The sequence below is a fragment of the Ursus americanus genome, chromosome 14, assembly GCF_024610735.1.
Source record: "Ursus americanus isolate L20-20 chromosome 14, mUrsAme1.1.p, whole genome shotgun sequence".
Taxonomy (NCBI): Eukaryota; Metazoa; Chordata; class Mammalia; order Carnivora; family Ursidae; genus Ursus; species Ursus americanus.
The window spans coordinates 36,105,066-36,126,361 of NC_142140.1; the positions used below are offsets into that span (position 1 = coordinate 36,105,066).

Below are 21,296 nucleotides of genomic sequence, written 5' to 3' on the forward strand. Positions count from 1 at the left end.
TCAGAGAAGCCGAGAGAAGCGGCAGTCCCCGTCCTGGGGAAGGGAACCCCCCGGTTGGCATCAGAGCAGCAGGGGTGAGGGAAACCATAGGCCCAGCTCTGACCCGGCACCACAAACCAGAAGTTCTCAGTCCCGTGTGCAGAACTGCCTCCCCTCGATTTGTTAAACTGCGGATTCCCAGGCCTTGCCTCTGGTGCCTGGGATTCCATCCTCTGTCGGCACACCTAGGGCAGCCCAGACGCAAGCTCCGGGCCGCCCCGCTGCTGGCTGTGCTCCCCAGCCGGAGGCCTTGCTCGTAGCCCACTGCACAGATTCCAGCTGAGGACGGACTAGTGCTGGGGAAAGAGACTGGATGCTCCCGGCCACTGGTGGGGATCCCAGGAAACCCTCAGAGCCCTTGGGGAGGAGGAGACGCGTTTGTAGACATGTCTGCTTGCCCGCCCAGCAATCTGGTCCAACAATATGAACCAGTCAAACCCACAGGGGGCGAACAGTCGCTCACAGCTGCTCAGCCTGGTTTGGCCATACTGGGGGCTGTGTGCCTGCCTTTAACAACCCCAGTTCCAGAAGGAGCCAAGAGCAGGGATGGCCCATTGTCCACCTCGGGACCGGGGCCTCCCAGCCTGCTAGCACGTGCTGAAAGGGACCAGCACTAGGCAGGGAGGTGGAGACAAGCACCAGGCGGGCTGTGGGTGCCAGGCGCTGCAGAAGGCCCAGGTGGGGGTGGGGGGAGCTGGCAAGCCCTCTCTTCTTGCCTGGGAAAGCGAGGTAGAGGAGAGGACAGTTCTCAGCCAGAGCTCTGGGTCCTGCCAATTCCAGTACCCCTTCTTGTAAAATCCAGCATAAAACCAGTAAAACCACAGAAGAGCAGGGAAACGCACAAAGGTCTGCAGGCAGTGGCCCTGCGAGGGAGACCTGGGGTGGGTGTGCCACCTGGTGGTCAAGCCTGGTACTGTCTGCCGGTCAGCCGGCCCCACACCGGCCGCAGGACAGACTCCTGCTCCCAGTGAAAGGCCCTCCCAAGCCCAGCTGGTGGAGACAGGAGGCAGGGGACCCCATTTCCTCACAGTCACACATGTGACGTGGCTGGGGGGGTTGGGGGGTCCTTTCCATAATCCCCAATCTGCTGAAAGGAGGAAGCAACCAGCTGAGCCTGACCAAGGGTGACAAAGCCTGGCCAAAGCCCTGAGAGTAAGAGACCGGTGTTCTGCTCTCCCCTGCACCCCCCGGGGCTCATCTCCCCAAACCTCAGTTTCCTCATCTGTGAAATGGGGACAACGACAGCACCTCATAAGGCTGTCACGAGGACGCAGGAAGGGGGACAGGAAGAATACTGTCAGCACGGAACAGGGAGCTGGGCTCTGGGGCCACGGCCACGGACTCGGGGAGCACGGGGTCTACCCGCAGCAGCCCAGGCCTCGGGATAGAATTCTCCCGCTTCCGTGCACCATTCGGTGGCTCTTAGCACATCGACAGTCGTGCAACCGTCACCACAATGAACTGCAGAACACGTCCACCCCAGAAGAAACTGCGTGCCCTTACCGGCCAGCTCCACACCAGCTTCCTCGATTCCTGGCAACTCTCGTCAGCTCTCTGTGGCTGCCCGTTTGCCTTTTCTAGACGCTTCGCATAAGCACGAGAATACACTCTGTGGCCTTCTGCTCTGGCTTCTTTCATTTCGCATGTGTGCCGGGGTCACCCGAGTGTCAGTGCTCTGTTTGTTTTCATTGCCAAATAATAGTCTATTGTCTGGCTAGGCCGTATTTTATTCATCCAGTCATCAGTTAGTGGACACTTGAATTGCTTCCCCCTTTCGGCTGTTATGAATAATGCTGCTCTAAATATTTGGGGGGCATAGGTTTTCACTTCTCTGATTATACAACGACCGATTTATATATAAACTATATTCTGCATACTTAGGAGTGGAATGCTGGTGACCCCGTGTTTACCTTTTTGAGGACCGGTCTGGTGGCCCATTATACGTTCCCGCCAGCGATGTACGAGGGGTCCGCTTTCTCTACACCCTCACCGCCAACATCTGTGGGTCATTTTTCTTTTTATTATTCAATTGTTTGTGTCCCTTCAAAATCCGTATGTTGAAACTCTAATAATCCCCAGTGTGACGGTATTTGGAGGTGGGGAATTTTGGAGGTAATTATAATAAGGTCACGAAGGAGGGGCTCTCACAACGGGATTCATGCCCTTTTAAAAAGAGGAAGAGCTGACGTCACCCTGCAAGCACGCGTCACGAAGAGGTGACGTGAAGATGTAACTGGAGAGCCACATGCAACGTGGGGGGCGCTGCCCAGATACCGGATCTGCCCACACCCCGATCTCGGACTTCCCAGAACCAGGAGAAGGAAAGGTTTGTTAAAACCAGCCAGTCCGTGGTCCTTTGTTACGGAAGCCCGGTTCTGTATATATATTTGGGATAGAAGTCCCTTATTAGATTTATGGTCTGCACATATTTTACCCTCTTCTCTGGGTCTGTCATTTTTAAAAATCTTTTTTTCCTTTTGGATTACAGACTTCCAAGAAGTTACAAGAAAAGCGTAGCGGTCTCGTGACGCCATCGCCCAGCTTCCCCCCAGTGGCGGCAGCTTACAGAACTAGCTCATTTCCAAACTGGGACCGTTGGACATTTTCACAATGTCTCCGGTGACTGCGGACTTACTCAGCTTTCACCCGCGTTCGTGTCTTTCTCACTCATGGGACCTGAAGGTTTTTCCCTTCTCCTCGCTGCTGTGAGGATGGGGAGACAGGGCTGTGAGGTGCATCACTGAGGCTGGGTGTGCCAAATGCCCCCCCCCCCCAGCAAAGACCCTGTGCTTCGTGGGGGCTAAGATGCACGCAGACACCTCTTGCTGCAGAGCTGGGGTCATAGCTGTACCCCCTGATCCCCCTGAAGATTCCCTCCCAGATGGCGTGTTGTAGGTAGGGACCTGGGTCCCCGCCTCAAACAGCCTCTCCTGCTTCCCAGGCTCCAGGCTCCAGGGTGTGGGAGGGTATTACTTTAATAACAGAAGCATTTCAGAGGCGGGCTCCAGCCACCCGTCAGAGGATGGCCTGCCGGGGCTCCCCTGTGTCCTCTCTGTCCCCTTCTGGGAAGGGGGAGGTAATGGGAGATCGAGGGGCACCAGACAAGTGCCCTAGGCAGGATTCTGGAAATCACTGAGCCTCGGGAATCTGGGGGTTATGGATATGTGGATTGGAAGTATCAATCACAGAAAATAACTTGGCTCAGAAAGTGGGAAAAAGAAGGTACAATCCTAGGGCTCCTTCCCCAGCTCCAAGGGGCAGCTCAGTAGGGCCCCCCAGGCCAGGTCTCCCGCTCCCACTGTCCACTCCAGAGAAAGGGGGTCACCCAGACACGGCCCACAGGGCAAGAGGAAGAAAGTTTCCCCCGAGTTGTGTCCTGCAAAGAGGCCAAGGCAGCGGCTGCTTGTGACCCAGGTTGGGTGCACGGGGTGTGCCTCTGGTCCCGTGCGGACACGCTCTAGGCCAGGCTCCGTCGTGGGGAGAATGAGCCTTGGGTCCAGCAGGAAGGGCTGGGGGAACTTTCCAGGGCTGTCCTCAGGGTTGGGGGTACAGCTGCTGGCCCTATGACCTGTGCCTGACCCAGGAGGCGTCCTGCTCCCAGCCACTCTGGGACCTGGGAGGGACAATGTCAGCTGCAGGGAGAGGCCCAGAAGCTGGGGCAGCCTCTGTGTCAGTGTGAGCTGGGGCCGCCATAACAAGAAAGCTCAGGCTGGCTCAAACAACAGAAACTAGTTCTCACAGTGCGGGAGGCTGGGAGGCCCGAGATGGAGGCCCCAGCCTGTTTCTGGTGAGAGGCTGCGTTCTGGCTTGCAGATGTGGCCTTCCTCCCTCCGTGAGCGTGCGGAGAGAGCACGCTCTGCAGTCTCATCTCTAAGGGCGCTACTCCTACCAGGTCCGGGGCCCACACGCCTAGCCTCCCTTAACCTCCGTCACCTTCTTAGGGGCTCCATCCCCAAGTCCAGCCACACTGGGGGTTAGGGCTTCAACCTAGGAGTGCAGGAGGGACATGGCTCAGCGCGTCACAGGCTCCACATCGGCCAAGTTCACGGCGTGCCCCCTGCTCCGGCCGGAGTCTCCGTCCCTGCCCCAAGGGGGAGCTTACTGGCACCCGAGTTACACGTGGCCCGTCTGTATGCTCCTGTCTGTGACTCCAGATCCGCACACTCAGTAAATATGCTTGTCACATGTTTTCATGGCGAGGGTGGGGGGTGGGGGGCAGCTGACCAGGGTTTTAACAGAAACTTCCTGTCCACACGCCACACCTTAAATTCAGGCGGCTTCTAGCTCTACTCCTCCATCCTCAGCAGACTGAACGAACCACCACCCAACTCAGAATTGGATGAGAAGCTTTACCCAGCGAGAGGGTATTTGGAGATGAGCCAGGGTCCATGAGGGCAAGAGTGGGGGGGCGCCTAAAGTTTGGACCCCCCCCCCCGGAACTTCACGCTAGCTGATCTCAGGGACACAGGCTCAGCAGCTAGCCGGTCTCGCCATCAGCGAAGGCCCGGGTTTCGTGCTTCGGGGAGTTGCCTGCACCCCCATCTGCAGGGCCAGGGAGGGATGTACTTGGGGACCAGAGACCCTGGGCTGCGGCAATGCCTCCTGGTAGTGACATGGCACGAAACTGCAAGAGGCAGCCTGGAACAAAGAGGAAGCTTTCAGGCAGCTCCCCCCACCCCCACCCCGTGGGACTGCAGCGTGCTCTCCCCCACTAACTCCAGGTCCTACTGGTTTTACTTCTAAATGACCCCAACGTGCCACCTTCTGCCTCATCCTGGTCCAGACCTCCATAACCTCTCCCTGCTCAGGTGACAGCAGCTTCCAGCTGCCTCTTGACCTCCTTCCATGTCCCCAGCTCATTCTCTGTGTGACAGCCCAAGGAACCTTCTAGAACCTGGCACAAGCACTCTCTTGTTCAACGGCCCCCTTCCCACGACTCCCACTGGATGAATCCCAGATGCTGGCTGCGTCTCTGAATGGCCTCCTCCTGCCCCCCCATCCAGCCTCATCTGAAACCATCTCCCCTGCACTGGCCAAGCCCCAGCTCCCGCCCAGCTTCTTTTGGTTCTCTCCTACTTCCTCTTCTGCCTCCTACCCCTCCCTAGTCTGGGCGGGTGCCTAAACACTTAGAGCTGAGGAAAACACAAGTCAGTCTGGCCCAGAAGAGAATAGGGACCAAAGAGGAAGAAGCCAGAGCTTGGTGGGGGTGGAGGGTGCAATCAAAAGAGACTTCTGGGAGGAGGTGGCATCTATGAGACAGACTGGATTCTGCCAGAGTGAGCTGGCATAGAATACAGGGGGTGGGTGAGGGCCTTCCAAGAGAAGGGCACAGCCTGTCTGGGCAACAGTAAACATCTAGTTTGACTAGAGGTCTCACGGAAGGGGTGCAGTGACATGGCCTTGAATGCTCACATCATTATGCTTGAAAAGAATTCCACTTTTACTTTCGCAGGAAGAGGAACGTCCTCCTTTCCTTCTCCCGTGTTTTACTGAATGCTTCCCATTGCCCAGGTTATGTGCAAAGAGGAATCCAAAGGGGAGCCAACCCCAGTCCACACCTTCCAGGCCCATGGCTGCCAGGAGCTGGCTAATGAACAGATGGGAGATGTCCACAGACACCAGGTCCCAGGCCCCAAGCCGTTCCAGTGTGGCTTTCCTCAGCAAAGACAACACAGGCTAAACGTCTCCAAAAGGGGTTAGTTAGACCAAGACCAAAAATTAAAAAAAAAAAAAAAAAAAAAATCAGACAGCCTGGAAGTCTGAGATTAAATCAAATTTAAATTAATCAGACTTTCCGTAGGGTCCTAAACCTCCCACACCAGGGAGCCCTCCATCTTTCTGCTCGCATCCCCCACATACCTGAGAAGTCTGCACACAAGGCCAAAAGCACCATCATTTGCAGGGCCACTCACCCTCTCTCGCCAGCCACCTCTGGAGATTGCTCATCTCTGTATCCTGGCGGCAAACACAGCCTTCCTCCACTCTGCTGCTTCTCCATCCCTTAGCCGTCCTCCCTTCTGCCTCAAACACCGTAGAATAACAGAAGGGGGGGGTGAGGCAGAAAGAGAAATTTTAATATTTCACCAGAAATCTAATATTTTCATCAGAAGTTGTCAACAAACAACAAGTAAGATGTAGCCTTTCTTACCTAAATATTTCTAAATTCTCATGCGTTAGAGGGTTACCTAGAAAATGGCCTTCCTTAGATCTCTGGCTAGAAGAAATCTCTTCCCCTCCCCTCTATATTTCTTCTTTTCATAAGGGAATTCTATTCATTACTTTCTATCATGGCGATGTGTTCTGGATTGTGAAATTCTTAAAGCCTGCGTAATCTTCTGGTACGTATGTATGTATTATTTTTATTTATTTATTTATTATTTATTTTATTTTTAAATTTATTTATTTTATTAATTAATTAATTTATTTATTTTAGAGAGGGGGAGGGAGACAGAGAATCTTAAGCTGGCTCCATGCTTAGTAAAGAGCCTGACACGGGGCTCAATCTCATGATCCCGAGATCATGACCTGAGCAGAAATCAAAAACCAGACGCTTAACCGATGGAGCCACCCAGGTGCCTCTGAATTTAGCCTTATTGAGCACTGGCTATTTTTCTGATCCCATAAAAATTATCAGGCTCTGTTCTAGGATGTACTTTCTGGGCATTCTATATAGTAACCCCCAAATCATGAGGTACATTCTGGCTTCTGGGAACAGGCCCTATTTCTACTCCTGTGTGAGTTCTGAGGATTGTTACCTCTAATCCATGCAGAGGGTTATTTCCCGCCAGCCTTCGGTCTTTTCCCTACACCCCAGTAGCGATGGGCACTCCGCTGAGTGCTCGGAGATCCTCGGCAGCTCTCCAGGCTTCTCTCCCTCTCATCTTCTGTGGGCTGCACTGTGAATTCTAGCCACCTTGGCTTCCCTGAACTTCCAGCTTCTTCTCAACTTGGGAAGCCCCCTGGGACCCACCTGTGTTCTCCCTCTCTGTCCTCGGCCTGGAGACTATCTCCAGGCAATAAAGCCACGACAATCACAGGGCTCACCTCCTTTGTCCACCACCTCCCATGGAGTACTGACTTTCATTGCTTGATGTCTGGCATCTTGAAAACTGTTGCTTCATTGGGGTGCCTAGGTGGCTCAGTCGTTAAGTGTCTGCCTTCGGCTCATGAAGCCCTGCCTCAGATCCCTGCTCAGCTGGAAGCCTGCTTCTCCCTCCCCCACTCCCCCTGCTTGTGTTCCCTCTCTCACTGCTTCTCTCTCTGTGTCAAATAAATAAAATCTTTAAAAAAACTGTTGCTTCATTGATTTTATCTTGTTTTTTTTAGTTTTTATTTTTTTTCCTTAGGCAGGAAGGTAAATCCAGTCCCTTTACTCCATCTTAGCTGAAAGCAGGATTCCACATCATTTATTTGGATAAATGAATGGTGGTAAGTTTGTATGACAGAATATACAATCATGAAAAGGAATGCTTTAACCAGTCCCAAAAGTTTATATAATTGCACGATTCCATTTATATGAAACGTCCCGAATAGGCAAATCTATAGTCAGAGAGATCACTGGCTGTCTGGAGGTGGGGTATGGGAGAACTGGGGGTAGTGGTTCAAGGGTCTGGGGTTTCTTTTTGGGTGATGAAACTGTTCTAACACGGATTGTGGTGATGGTCACACAACTCCATGAACACACTGAAAACCACCAAAATGTACACTTCGAGTGGGTGGAGTGTATGGTGTGTGAATTCCAAAGCACTCACAGAAAGACAAAAATGCACTTGAGCTAAAGGACTTGGCAAAAATCAATTTTAAAAGCATGTGGGGGGGGCGCCTGGGTTGATGAGGGAACAGAAGGCAAGCTCAGGACAAAGCAGAAACTGACACCCTGCAACCCCCCCCCCCCCCCATGGGATGTATGCGACATTCCTCAGGCTCTCCTGGCTGCCCTGAAGCTAAGGAAAGGAAAAACATTTGTTTTTTTAACCTATAGAGACCACAGTCCTACAAGACCTGAGGCTCCCTCAGTTTGCAAATGTCTTAGCAGTTTACAAGAACAAAGCATTTCTGTCAATAACCCAGCTTCCGGAAGGGAAAGTAGATACAACTGAATGTCTTTATAACCCGCAGACCATGGACGGGTACTTCCAGGTATCGAGGAAGTTCCCAACTACCCTCATGTTCCTGCCTTACTAGAGGGAAAAACAACCTTAACCTGACAACCGGCCTCCGGTTTCCTGTGAGTCTTTAACATATGAAAGTGTTTTCTCAGCCTCCCTGTTTCCTCACCTCCCCGAACCCCATAGTATATAGTCAGCCACCCCTCACACCGGCAGCAGCTCTTTCTGCCCACGGGTCCTGTCCCTGTGGTTTAATAAACCACCATTTTGCACCAAAGACGTCTCAAGAATTCTTTCTTGGTCGTGGGCTCCGGACTCCACCCCACCGAACCTCACCGATATCCCACAACCTCGGCAGGGTGGCTCAGCCGTTAAGCGTCTGCCTTCAGCTCAGGGCGTGATTCCAGAGTCCTGGGATCGAGCCCCGCATCGGGCTCCCTGCTCAGCGGGAAGCCTGCTTCTTCCTCTCCCACTCCCCCTGCTTGTGTTCCCTCTCTCGCTGCCTCTCTCTCTGTCAAATAAATACATAAAATCTTAAAAAAAAAAAAAAAAAAAGCATGCCAAGGGGATATCCAGGGGCAGGTCACTCCTCAATACACAGATCCTGTTTGTATGAAGCTTAAAAACATGGAGAGCAGGGGCGCCTGGGTGGCACAGCGGTTAAGCGTCTGCCTTCGGCTCAGGGCGTGATCCTGGCGTTGCGGGATCGAGCCCCACATCAGGTTCCTCTGCTATGAGCCTGCTTCTTCCTCTCCCACTCCCCCTGCTTGTGTTCCCTCTCTCACTGTCTGTCTCTATCTCTGCCAAATAAATAAATAAAATCTTAAAAAAAAAAAACACACACAAAAACAAAAAAAAAACATGGAGAGCAATTGCTCCCCAGACTATGTTCAGGGACGCAGAGAAATGCTCCCCACTCTGAAAGCAGGTTCTGGCGCCCCCGGAAGAACACAGACAAAAGGAGGAGGCCGTGCGCTAGAGAGGGGCGTCTGAGGGGGGCGATTTTCTCTCTCATGTTTTATTTCTTAGTCTGGGGCAGAACGCTTCTCTACACTTTCCTGTACGTCGGAGAGTTTTCTGCACAGGATTACTTGTCGGCTCAATCACTGCACAATCCCCCCGAGGTCAGTCAGGAGCACCGGCTCCCCTGTGCAGTCCCCGCCCTGCGCCCAGGCTCTGACTTCCCATCGCAGGGGCGGAAAAAACACCGAAAGTTTGAGAACCCAACCTTTGCCTCCTGAAGCTTGTTTTCTGCTTCCTCCAGAGTAATGCAATTTTGCGATCACCCTTGCACGGGCTGTTCTCCCCCAACCTTCCGAAAGCCCGAGAAAAGCCTAGTGAGCTCGTAAAGACAGCCGCCCGTGGAACCGCGTGGGGCGCTCCTCTGTGCCTCCACCCAGCGCCGCTCGGCCGGCTCCCGTCTGCCCTTCCCCGTTAGTGATGAGGGAAGGAAGGCAAGCTGAGCACAAAGCAGAAGCTGACACCCGGCACACACACCCCCCCCATGTATGCAGCATTCCTCAGGCACTCCTGGCTGCCCTAAAGGACAAAGAAACCGTTAACCTATAGAGACCACAATCTTGCAAGACTTGAGTCTCCTTCAGTTTACAAACGTCTAAGCAGTTTACAAGAACAAAGCTCTCAGTAACCTAGCTTCCAGAAGGGAATGTAGGTAGACACAATTCAATTTCCTTACTACCTACATACAGCCCATTGGCAAGTTCTGGAAACAGGCAGAGTGACATTCCTCTAGGAACTCAGCTGCCTCAATGTTAGTACTTTGCTAAGGGCCAAAGGCAGTTCTAGCCTGACCCCCTCCCCTCCGCCAAGATCCTGTAAGTCTACTTTAACGTACAAAAATCCCTTTGGGGGGCGCCTGGGTGGCACAGCGGTTAAGCGTCTGCCTTCGGCTCAGGGCGTGATCCTGGCGTTATGGAATCGAGCCCCACATCAGGCTCTTCCGCTATGAGCCTGCTTCTTCCTCTCCCACTCCCCTTGCTTGTGTTCCCTCTCTCACTGGCTGTCTCTATCTCTGTCGAATGAATAAATAAAATCTTTTTAAAAATAAATAAATAAAAAATAAAAATTCCTTTGGAAACTTCCTTTATCTCTAACCCCCCCCCACCAAGATATGTGTTGTCAGTCATCCCCCAAGCATATGGCCCACCGATATACATCTGAAGGGTCTCATGACTCAGGTTTTATTAGACAGTAATAAATGACCTTTTCCCAACAACAGCTAGCCACCTCAAGGTCCTGGAGACCTTGCTTCCAAAATTCCTTAGAGACTTACGCTATCCCTAACCCCCTCCCAGCTTGAGGGTATATAATGGGCCATTCCTCACAACCCCGGGGCAGCAGCTCTTTCTGCCCACGGGTCCTGTCCCTGTGCTTTAATAAACCACCATTTTGCACCAAAGATGCCTCAAGAATTCTTTCTTGGTCGTCGGCTCCAGACTCCACCCCCACTGAACCTCACCGATATCCCACCACCTCATCATTAGCACAGCCGCACCCCACCCCCCCACTCCAAGAAATGCCAGGCTCCTAGTAACCCCCACCTGCAGGCCACACACCCAGCTGGTGCTGGCTGAACCACTTCTCGAAGCCATCCGCTTACCTCCAGCTGGTGTCGCTCCCCGAGAGCTCACTTTCTAGCCAGCCTCATGCAGGCTTGTGGCGGAATCAGGCCTGGCCCCCTGTTGCCAGGTAGGGAGTGGAGCAGAGGGCCCGACCACGGGAAGGTGGGGGCTGGGAGGAGGGTTGCCTCTCAGGGGACCAAATATCCCTGGGCCCTGCATATACAGGGCTCTGCCCAGCTCCCAGGCCTCTGCTCTCTTGCGTCCCTCTGTCTGGGGCTGCTTCTCCGAACCTAGCCTCTCGCTTGCTCATTCTTAACTTTTAAAAACTGAAATGTCACCTCCATCAAGAAAAGCACACAGAACAGATCTACGGTGTAACAGGTCATTATAAAGCGATACTGGTCACCAGCAGTCAAGTCATGAGACAGAACACCTAGCTCTTCTCTAAAAAACACCTGCAGGGGCGCCCAGGTGGCACAGTCAGTTAAGGGTCTGACTCTTGATTTCAGCTCCGGATCTCAGGGTCTTGAGATCAGCCCCGGGGCGGGCCCTGCGCTCAGCAGGGAGTCTGCTTCTCTCCCTCTGCCCTTCCTCCCTTGCACCCTTGCTCTCTCTCAAATAATCTTCAGAAAACACCTTTAAACATTATGAAACGTTTTGAACGTCAGGATAGGCACGAGATTAAAATAGCATCCACAGACCCTCCACTGAGTTCTATGAACCCCTGAAGGTTTTCCTTACATACGTAAAACATTTGAAGAGGCAAAACTTTACAGCCCTTCAGGTGCCCTCCAGCCCTTCCTCACCCCGCAGTGGTGGCCAGGGTCCTGGCCCAAAGTTCCCACCCCTGCTCTGTGAACTTGCACTTCACACCGAACTGCAGCCTGAGTTGGGGCTGCACGATTTCATCACCCCGCACACTTGTCCTTCCCCGTGTGCTTTGCCCTCGACGTGGGTTTGAGATTTTATCAGTGTTGACACAGGTGGCTTTCTCCCACAGAGAAAGCAGATGAGCCAGTATTCTGTGGCCCGAACTCACCTGCAGCTCCTGATCTCGTCTCCTGGTGGGGGACACTCAGGCTGTGTCCAACTCAGTATTTCACAAACTACGAGTCAACGAACATTCTTGCACCTGTGGCTCTCAATGTCTCCACCAAGACTTCCGCCAGCAGCAAGAACTCTGGGTCTTCAGTACTCCCAAAGAGAGCCAAATGGCCTTCAAGGGGATGGGGGGCCAATGTACATCCCCAGCCTTGCTAACAGGGACCCCCTGCTTCTTTGCATTTCAGCCATTAGCAGACTATAGGTGTTGCAGGGACCCACTTGTTCTATAGATCTCCAGATTAGATGTCTCTCTCTTCCTCCAGAAGGCCTTTCCTGGTCCCTGCTGCTGTCCCAGGAAGAGCCAGCATGTCCCTGTGTACCCACACAGCCCAGTGGGCATCCCACCCCAAGCCCCCGTCATTATCTCCTTACACACCTGCCTCCTCCAAGAGACCATGACGCCTGCTCCTTGCTCCCAGCATCCTAGAGACGCCCTGATATGCAGTCAGCCCTTACTGAACGCTCACACAATGAACCGAGTCCAGCCTTCGTCTCAGACTCAGGAGCACAGATGTACTAGAAAAGCCGCCCGCGCAGGCTCTGACCGTAGTAGCTACCCAAGAAACATCAGTGCAACCTGCCGGTCCGCGGCCCGGATGCCGCCAGCAGGGCATGCATGTGGAGGCCTCCAGGAGGTTCTCCAGCTCTGCCTCTGGAACATGCCCGGGAGGGGCATGAAGGTTGAGGGGAGACTTCAGTGTGGGCTGAAAGACCGAACAAGAGGGGGCAGCGAAGTCTCTAGGTGTTGGTTGCTCTTTCTGCGGCAGCCGCAACTTCCAGCAGAATTTCATGACAGCGGTAATTACTGCCTTTCATATCATTTGGCTTTAATTTGTGCCAAGAGTGGTGGCATTTGACATTCAAATTTTCTTTTTCATAATTTAAATCCGCACGAGACCCATTCGCCATTTACACCAGTCTTAGACACTCCTTTCCCTGCTGTCGAGCTGGCTCGTGGCCCAGAGCCCACAGCGAGGGCAGGAGCGGAACGAGAACCCTGCTGCCCGGACTGGAGCCCACTCCTGACTTGCGGGCCACAGATCTTCGATCCCAGCCCAGGAAAACGCTGCCCCCTCCCTTTCCACAGGATTCCCGGACACCATGAGCCGGGGCCCAGCCATGCCTTGTACTTAGAGCATTGTTAGGAGACAAACGTGTCTGGAGTAGAATGTCCACGAGCTCAGAGTAAGAACCACAGACTTCGATTCCCTGAGCACTCACTGTGTGCCGAGCTGCACGGGGACTTTTCCACGCAGCAGCTCCACAACCGTGGACAACAGTTTACGCACAAGCTACAGCTGAAAAACAGAGGCTCAGAGAGGCCGAGCAACAGCTGGGAACGGGGCAGGCGGGTGCAGACCCAGCTCTGGCTCCACACCTGCACCCTATGCGTCGGCCATCAGCACTGCCACGTGCTGGCCCGATCAACACAGGGGCATTGGAGATCCCGCTCCTGACAAACCTAAACCAGGGTGGAAAGACAATCTTTTTTTTTTTTTTTTTTAAACATACATTGTTTCCAAACAGAGCATTCGAGAACATTTAAGCTTAACAAGATCCATTTTCAATTCAATGCAAGCCTTTTGTGAAGTGTGTTATTTTTAACTTGTTATTGACACAAAGTGTGCCTAATTCACTTAATTGTTTCTGAATTCATGATTTAAAACCCAGGAAGTTGCTCGGAGAGGCCTTGCCAATATTATTGATGGCAGGTTTGTACTGGACGGTGGCCAGCCGCAGCTGCCTTGCTCTTGAACAGGGTCCCAACCCTCAGCTGAGGCTTTGGGCCTCTGCCACTCACCAGCTGGTGGACATTGTCTTCTGAGGTCCCTGGACTTTGGTCACTCGCTGCCGCTAAAGCAGGACCGGCAGCCTCCCCTGCTTGTGCCTACTCGTCACCCTCGCCCCCTCCCCATGCCAGAGCAGGGGCAGGGGAGCAGAGAGGGAGGCACAGGATGGTGCCGAGGGTCTAGCAAGTGGACACGTTCACGCTCACTCATGTTCATTCACCAGTGTTTACTCACCGCGCTGTCGGCCAGGTTCACGGTGAGCCCAAAGTAGGCAGGAGGAGCCATGCTGCTGTCCTACAGGAGGGGGAGGTTTGGGGACACACCTGGCTGCTCCCTCTGAGGGTCTGCCTTCGTCCCAGCCTCTGCCTCCCTGTGTGACCCGGCCCAGCCCCTTTTCTCCTCTAAGCTCAGTGTCCCATTGTGAATCCATGCAGATCCCCACTGCAGACCCACCATCTCCGAGGTCCTTCCAGCTCCGAGGCAGCCTGCCTGTGCCCCATCCTTGCTGCATCCACGGTCTGCCCGTCACCAGGCCCACCTTCCCTCTTCCTTTTTTTTTTTTTTTAAAGATTTATTTATTTGACAGAGACAGCCAGTGAGAGAGGGAACACAGGCAGGGGGAGTGGGAGAGGAAGAAGCAGGCTCCCAGCGGAGGAGCCCGACGCGGGGCTTGCTCCCAGGACTCCGGGACCACGCCCCGAGCCAAAGGCAGACGCTTAACGACTGAGCCACCCAGGCACCCCCCACCTTCCCTCTTCCTGGAGCCACTGACGACCAGGACGAGGGACCCGAGTGCTCTCCCCGATAGCTCCTGAGCAAGCCTGGGAGACGGCTCGTGTCCGTGGAAAACATCACAGCAGAGCCTCCAGCCCAGAGCCTCTGGGCAAATTGTCCTTAACGTCTCAGATCCTTGGTTTGTGGATGTGTGAAATGGGGAGACTGAGAGTTATTTCCTCATGGGGCTGTCGTGGGGATCCACTGCCTTCGATGATGCAGGGAAAGCATCAAGTGCAGTGCTGGAGCCCGAGTGTCACCTTTGCGAGAACCTGAGACACACGCAGCAAGTGCTAGATCAGCTCTATTGAGTGACAGCTCTGAATGATGCCTGCTGAGCTCCTGGCACAGAGCGGGCGCCTGTTCTAGGAGGGAATGCGTGAATTTGGGAACAGAGCCCAAACCGCCACCCCACCCCCAGCGCCGCGTCTACCATGGCAGGTGCAATCGATGGAAAGCTAAACTCCCTGCTCAGAAGATGAGAAAGGAAAACATGCTCCCCAGGTGGCTTTGAGCTTAGCATGCTGCTTAATGCGGTCTAGCGGCAAATGGCAGGGCTTTCAGAGTATGTATTTCTCAGTGGGGAAAGAGGAGAAACTGGGGTTCTTCTAAGGCCACTGAAAAAAGCCTGATTTGGGGACTGGTGTTAAAGTTCCATAGGTTTAAATCACTGAGGCTACAGCTGGCAAAGGTTGGATTCGATCATATGAGAGACCAAGGGAGTACCTCAGTGCCCCAAACCTCACAGGTCTGGCCTCGCCTGGGCCGTACTGACTCAGGCCTGGCTGCCACATTTGGGGGTCTTCTGCACCCCTTCTTTGCTACCAGATTCCGTTTTTCAGTTGTGTACATCTCCCCTTTGCCAGCACCAAGGAGATAAGGTGCCTGGGAGGGTAGTCAGGACTCAGAGGAACCAAAACCGATTTCCAGCCTCTAACCTCATTCAGGGCAGCCTAAGGTCACCTGCTGGGCACAGTCAGGGTGCAGGAGGGAGCCAGGTCCCATCCAGCTTGGAGGGGCCAAGGGGAGGGCAGGTGCATGGCGGGCTGCAGAGGTGCAAACCCCAGCCTGCTGGCCAAGAGCGTCAGGGGGATGTTCTGGAGCCCATTAGCCCCTCCCACCTTGGCAAATGCAACACACCTTATTTCCTGCTATTAAACCCAGCGATAAACCTCCCAGCTCATATCGGCTACGCACACCTTAATAAGGAATAAATTGAGGAAATGTGACCGTAATGTTGAGATGAATGCCAGAGACTGGACTGGAGATGTGGACTAGCCCCAGGACCCTCTTAAAGGCCAGGGTAGGTATCTAGATGTATATCCTTTGCATCCCTGAGCCTCTGCAAAATGGTCCTCCAGCACCTCCTTGCTGGAACATTTTCCCAGGGACTAACGACACAGAGGTGGGTTAAGAACTCAATGCACAAACTGGGGCCTCAGAGGGGAGGGGGGTGGGGGAATGGGATAGACTGATGATGGGTAGTAAGGAGGGCAGGAATTGCATGGTGCACTGGGTGTTATACGCAACTAATGAATCATTGAACTTTACATCGGAAACCGGGGATGTACTGTATGATGACTAACATAATAAAAAAAAAAAAAAACATAAAAAAAAAAAAAACCTCAATGCGGTATATGGTTCAAAGCAGGTCCTCCCTGGCCTGAGCCAGCAGCAGCGCTCGCCAGCCAGATGACCACCAGAGGGCGCTGTGCCCCAGCCAGTGCGGGGGCCTTCTACCCAGGGACGTCTGGGTGCAGGTGTCCACGAGGTCCAGGCTGGTGACCTCGCCTTCCAGGGTGTGACCTGCTCAGAACAGCATTTCCTGACTTCACTTGGCTGACTGGGCAAAATGAAGATTCCTGGCTCTCTCCCAACTGGCTCCTGATCCCAGCGCAGCTTGGACCCTCCGGGGAGCTTTGGAAATACTGATGCCCGGTCCTCCTCCGAAGATCACCATTTTATTAGACCAGAGGCAGCCTGGGCATGGGGTTCCAACACGCTGCCAGCACTGAGACCCGCTGCTTGGAACTCGGCACGGCCATGTCTCATCAGTAGGCACAGCACACACAATTTGAGAGCTACTGCCTTAAAGGGACTTGTGGGGTCATTCACTCATTCACCCCTCTCTGTAACTCCACCCTGTGCTCCCAGACTTTTGGGTGCCTTCTTAAGCCGGCACGTGGAACTACAGGGCGGAATCACTCTGAACCTTTCTAACTTGCTCGTTTTGGTCCCTCGGCCTTGCTGGTAGTCACCCAGCTCCCCAACCGCTGGGCTTTCTGCTTACTTCCCAATGAATCCATGCAATGGCAGGCATGCTGGGCCAGCTGCCTGGGGCCTGTGGGTGAGGTTCCTCTGCCTAGCTCTGCCTAAGAAGGGGGATGGCTGGGACACGGGGCAGGTGCCTCGTAGGTTTTCATCTGAACTGCCAAGCAGCCCCCCATAGTCCGGTGAGAGGCCTGGCTGGCAGGCCCTCTGTCCTGGGCACATTTCATCCCGTTGAGGGATGGAGTCACCGTGGCTGCTGATTATGAAGCGTCTCTGTGTGTCCTGAGTCCGTGGGGTACACTTACAGACCTCAGCCTCACCCTCACGCAGCAGCATGTTATCCCCATTGGACAGAAAAGGCAGCTGAAGCTCTGGGAGGTTGTCACTCACTGAGGTCACCAACTAGGGCCACGCAGGATTTGAACCCAGAGCCATCTGACAGCAGAGCCCGTGCTCCCGCCCCTCAGCCCTCCTGCATCCGTGTTACCCTGCCAAGCACTGAGCGCGGGGCCTGGCGCGCAGCGGGGCACAGCGCTCCATCTGACCCTTGCCGTGGGGGCCGACGGCTCTGCTCTGTTGGCACACCTGCCTGGTAGGTGGAAGGGAGGAGCCTGCCTGCTTCTAGAGGACCCCCAGATTCCAGTGAAAATGTGGCTTGGGGCCCAGCCACGGGAGGCATTTCCTGAGGCCGCCAGGTCAGGCCTGGCACCACCTCAGCTCTGAGAACAGGCCGGAGACACACAGCCTCCAGCCTCCCAGGCAGCTGGGCGGCATCCCGGCAGCTGCTTCCCCGTCCCTGACTGCCTGAGGTGGGCCCCACAGGCCCAGGCCCAGAGCTTTCTTAGGCTTTGCCTGGCACCAGCATCAGTCCTTCGGGGGCTCCCCAGAGCCAGGAGCTCCTCCAAGCAGCAGGATGGTCCCATTTTCTAGAGGAGGGAACTGAGTCCCAGTGAAGGATGGCAGAGTGGAACTCATCCAGGCTTCTTCCCGCCATCCTCCACTGCCTCTGGCTGACAAACCACTTACCCCTCTCCACACAGGAGGAAGCTGGGGTTCTCTGTGCAAGTGTCTGCCCCAGAGCTGAGGGACAATGGGGAGAGCCTTGGAATTCAAACACCAGCCATTTTTTTTGTTCTAAACACACTCTGAACAGCCCCAGGGGAGTTCTTGGGGCCTGTGTGTGCTGCAGCAGAGGTCTGCCCATGCCATGCTGGCTCCCCCACCTGACTGTGAGCCCAAGGGACCAAGCCTCACTTCCGGCCTTTTCGCTGCCCTACAGCAGAGCGGGGGTTCAACGACTGTTTCCTGGAGGTGATGGCTGGTGGATGGAAAGGGGAGGGGGACCTCAGTCTCTCTACGGAGTTTGCTCCACCCATCCCCACAGCCCCCTCCCCTGGCCAGCACCAGCCCCACCTCGTCCCACCTCTCTCCAGCCTTGGAAACTTGTACCTCAGCCCAGAAAAATGAACTTGCTGGAAGTCAGCTGCCTGGCTGTCAGGGCCAGCCAATTAGGCGCTGGGGCACTCTGCCCACCGCTAGGACTGGAGGGCCAGGGGCTGGACCAGAGGGGCTGGAGGGCAGGCCCTGCCTCAGGCCTGTGCCCCAGAGAGCAGGGGAACAGAGACAGGGAAGAGTAGGGAGAGAGGCTGAGAGGAAGAAAGGGGAAGCCAGGGAGTGGGAGACACTGAGGTGGTGGGAGGGAGAGCTGCCCAGGCTGAGGGGTCACTGGCTGCCACCTCTGTCTCTTGGAGCCACTGTCCTCACTGCACCACGGATACACCGGAGCATGGCCCTCAACCTCGACATAGCCACTCAGCATTTTCTCATCCTTCTTCTCCCACCCTGCTCCCCTCCCCCGCCCCAGGTAGGCAAGGACTCTTGAGTAGATTCTAGAACTCTAACACACTCTTCTGTGGCGGGGACAGGGATACATAGCAATGAGATGTGGAGTTCCATCTAGCATCACCTTGCCTTGTCCCCATTTTACAGATGAGGAAGCTGAGGCGTGAAATGATTGACATGCCCACATCTTCTGGCTACTCTGGGATTTGAATCCAGGTAGGCCTGAGGCCTGAGCTCTATTTCCTTTCTCTTCTCTGTCCTCCTCCCCAGTGTGGGCCAGCCTCTAAGCCTCTGCTCATGGCTCTCTGCTCTCCCACACTGGCCCTCACTCTCCTGACACCCTGTCTGCAGCTGGTCCCACCTCCTCCCATCAGTCCCCCACAGACACATTCAGGGATCCCTTCGGCCACCCAGGAAAGCCTTCTGCTTTAAGCCCAGGGCCTCGGAGCTACAGAAAACCCATAAATACAAACACATTTGCATGAAAACCCAGGGGTCTGTGTCTGTGGCTAATAGCCCACTTAGCTTCCAGGACAGAGCTGCCAGAGGCGGGAGCAGCGGCCACTAGCTTCCTGGGACAAACGTGTCCTGACAGCCAGGTCAGTACCATTCGGTGTTTATTTAGACACACAGATAAAAGAACCTGGTGGTTCAAACAGTTTGTGCTCCTGTTTTGTTTTTTTGTTCCTATATATATATGTGTGTGTGTGTGTGTATATGTATATATATATTTTTTTAAAAAATCAACACATCACCAGTCCCCTATACGTTTCTTCTCTACTGAGCAATATATACAGCCTATTATATATATATATGTGTGTGTGTGTATATATATATATAATATATTTTTTCAATAGATAACTACATTCAAGTAATGAAACACAGGATTTACAATTTCCCTCTGATGGCAGAGGAAAAGCAAATTCACACACGGTTCACAGAAGTACCATAAGAGCCCAGCCAGACAGGAGCTGAGGCCCCTCTTGGGGACCACGGGGCGGCAGCAGCAGAAACCAGACAATCACACTGTTGCTTATCGTGGGGGGCCGATGAAGGGGGACGCCGCCCAGCCTGCTCTGCCCAGGCTGTGTGGTCAGGCCATGCTGGCTGACCCAGGCTCCCTGGCTGGGGTGGGTTGGGGGGCATGTCTGGAAACCTCACTTTTCCAGGAATCTCTCAAATTTGGGGTTCACGAAGGAGAAGCCAGCGAATGCCGTTTGGTCCATGGAGTCGATGAGGTTCTTGTCAGTGTAGGAGAGGCGTGCCTTCTCGTTCAGGAACTCCTGGTCGAAGTTGCTGTAGTCTCCAGGGGACTTCTGCGGGCAGAGGGCAGCAGCAGGTGAGCAGGACCCAAGGGGCGGGCCCTCCAAAGGTCCCCAAGTTCCCAAGACTGCCTCCCACACACCTTAGAATCCCCGTGGTGCTGGGCCAGGCCAGAGCTGGCCTTATTAAGTACAGAAAGAGAGGCAAACCGTACGAGACTCTTAACTCCAGGGAACAAACTGAGGACCGCTGGATGGGAGGTGGGTGGGGGGATGGGGTAACTGGATGATGGGCGTTAAGGAGGCCATGTGATGTGATGAGCCCTGGGTGTTACATGCGACAGATAAATCACTGACCTCTACCTCTGAAACTGATAACACACTATAAGTTAACTAACTTGAATTCTACAAGAGAGAGAGAGCAGAAAAGGGCGTCTTTCCCAACAGCCTGAGAGGAGCCCAGCTGGACAGTGGATGCTGTTTGTCCAAGGGGATGAAGGAAGCCAGCAAGGAGCCCTGGGCCTGGCTAAGGAGAGGTGGGCATCATCCTGAATGGGGCTCAAGCGAACGACAGCCCATGAGTAAACCCCGCCCGTTTTTACAGGTCCTGAGAGCTGTAAGAACAGCTTTCACATTTTCAATGCTCAGGAAAAAAAAATCAAAAAGGAGATTAATATTTCATGTCATGTAAACATGAAATGAAACCCAAATTTCAGTGTCCATAAATAAAGTTTTATTCATACAAAACTATACCCATTTGTCAACATATTTTCTATGGCTGCTTTGTTGAGACCGTCTGGCCTGCAAAGCCTAAAATATGTACCATCAGACTGTTCCAGGAAAAGTACCAACTCTCTGCCTCTGAAGATACAATGAAATGGGAAGAGAAGGGATCTCAGGCCTGTGGCCTTCAGGCCAAACTCAGCAGGCAGGTACAATCATTTTGACTGGCACTGGGTTTTAATGGGATTTGAGCTAGTTATTTTAAAATTGGGCAATTTGACATAAAAATCCAGATTTCTGGCTTCTTTTGAAAACTGGCAGCCTTGGGCCCGCTTCCGGCATGCGCACTCCTGGTGTGCAAGCCCCCTTGGACAGCTCGCCAGAAGCCCCTGACCATTTCCCATGGACCCACACACCTGCCCTGTGCTATTTGGTGCAGAGAAAGAAATCTACCCCTCTTTCTATCGAAAGCAAGAGACTGAGAGCAGGCTGTGTGATTTTCCTCCAGCCAGCTTGGCCTGGTAATGAGGTGCCCGGCCCAGGAGGGCCCCAAGTTTGAGCTCGCTGGAGCAGAGGAAGCTCTCCAGGTGTCCTGACAGAGAGAAAGCCCCAGGGAAGAGCTGCAGGTCAGAGAAGGGCCACAGAGTCCAAGTCCTTATCTAAGAATTCTGGCCCCAACCTGCCCCTGCTCTCCTGCTCGCTCCTAGGAGCCTCTGTAGATTCCAGGCCTTTGTGGGCACATCCCTCCTCTGACCGGAGTGCCTCCCGGCTGCCCTCCCCACCCTGCCCATATCCCACTTC

The 21,296-nt window shown here is 53.9% G+C and overlaps 1 protein-coding gene across 2 annotated transcripts in view; it reads right to left on the minus strand.

The window, feature by feature from the left end:
* Positions 1-19,110: 19,110 nt before the first annotated feature.
* PRKCD (protein kinase C delta) overlaps positions 19,111-21,296 on the minus strand; it is a 29,011-nt gene continuing 26,825 nt past the window's right edge. For both annotated transcript variants that reach the window (XM_045807352.2, XM_045807353.2), the window contains one exon: positions 19,111-19,826. In XM_045807352.2, coding sequence (XP_045663308.1) covers positions 19,668-19,826 — 159 coding nt within the window. In that variant the 3' untranslated portion in view covers positions 19,111-19,667. The remainder of the gene's footprint in view (positions 19,827-21,296) is intronic.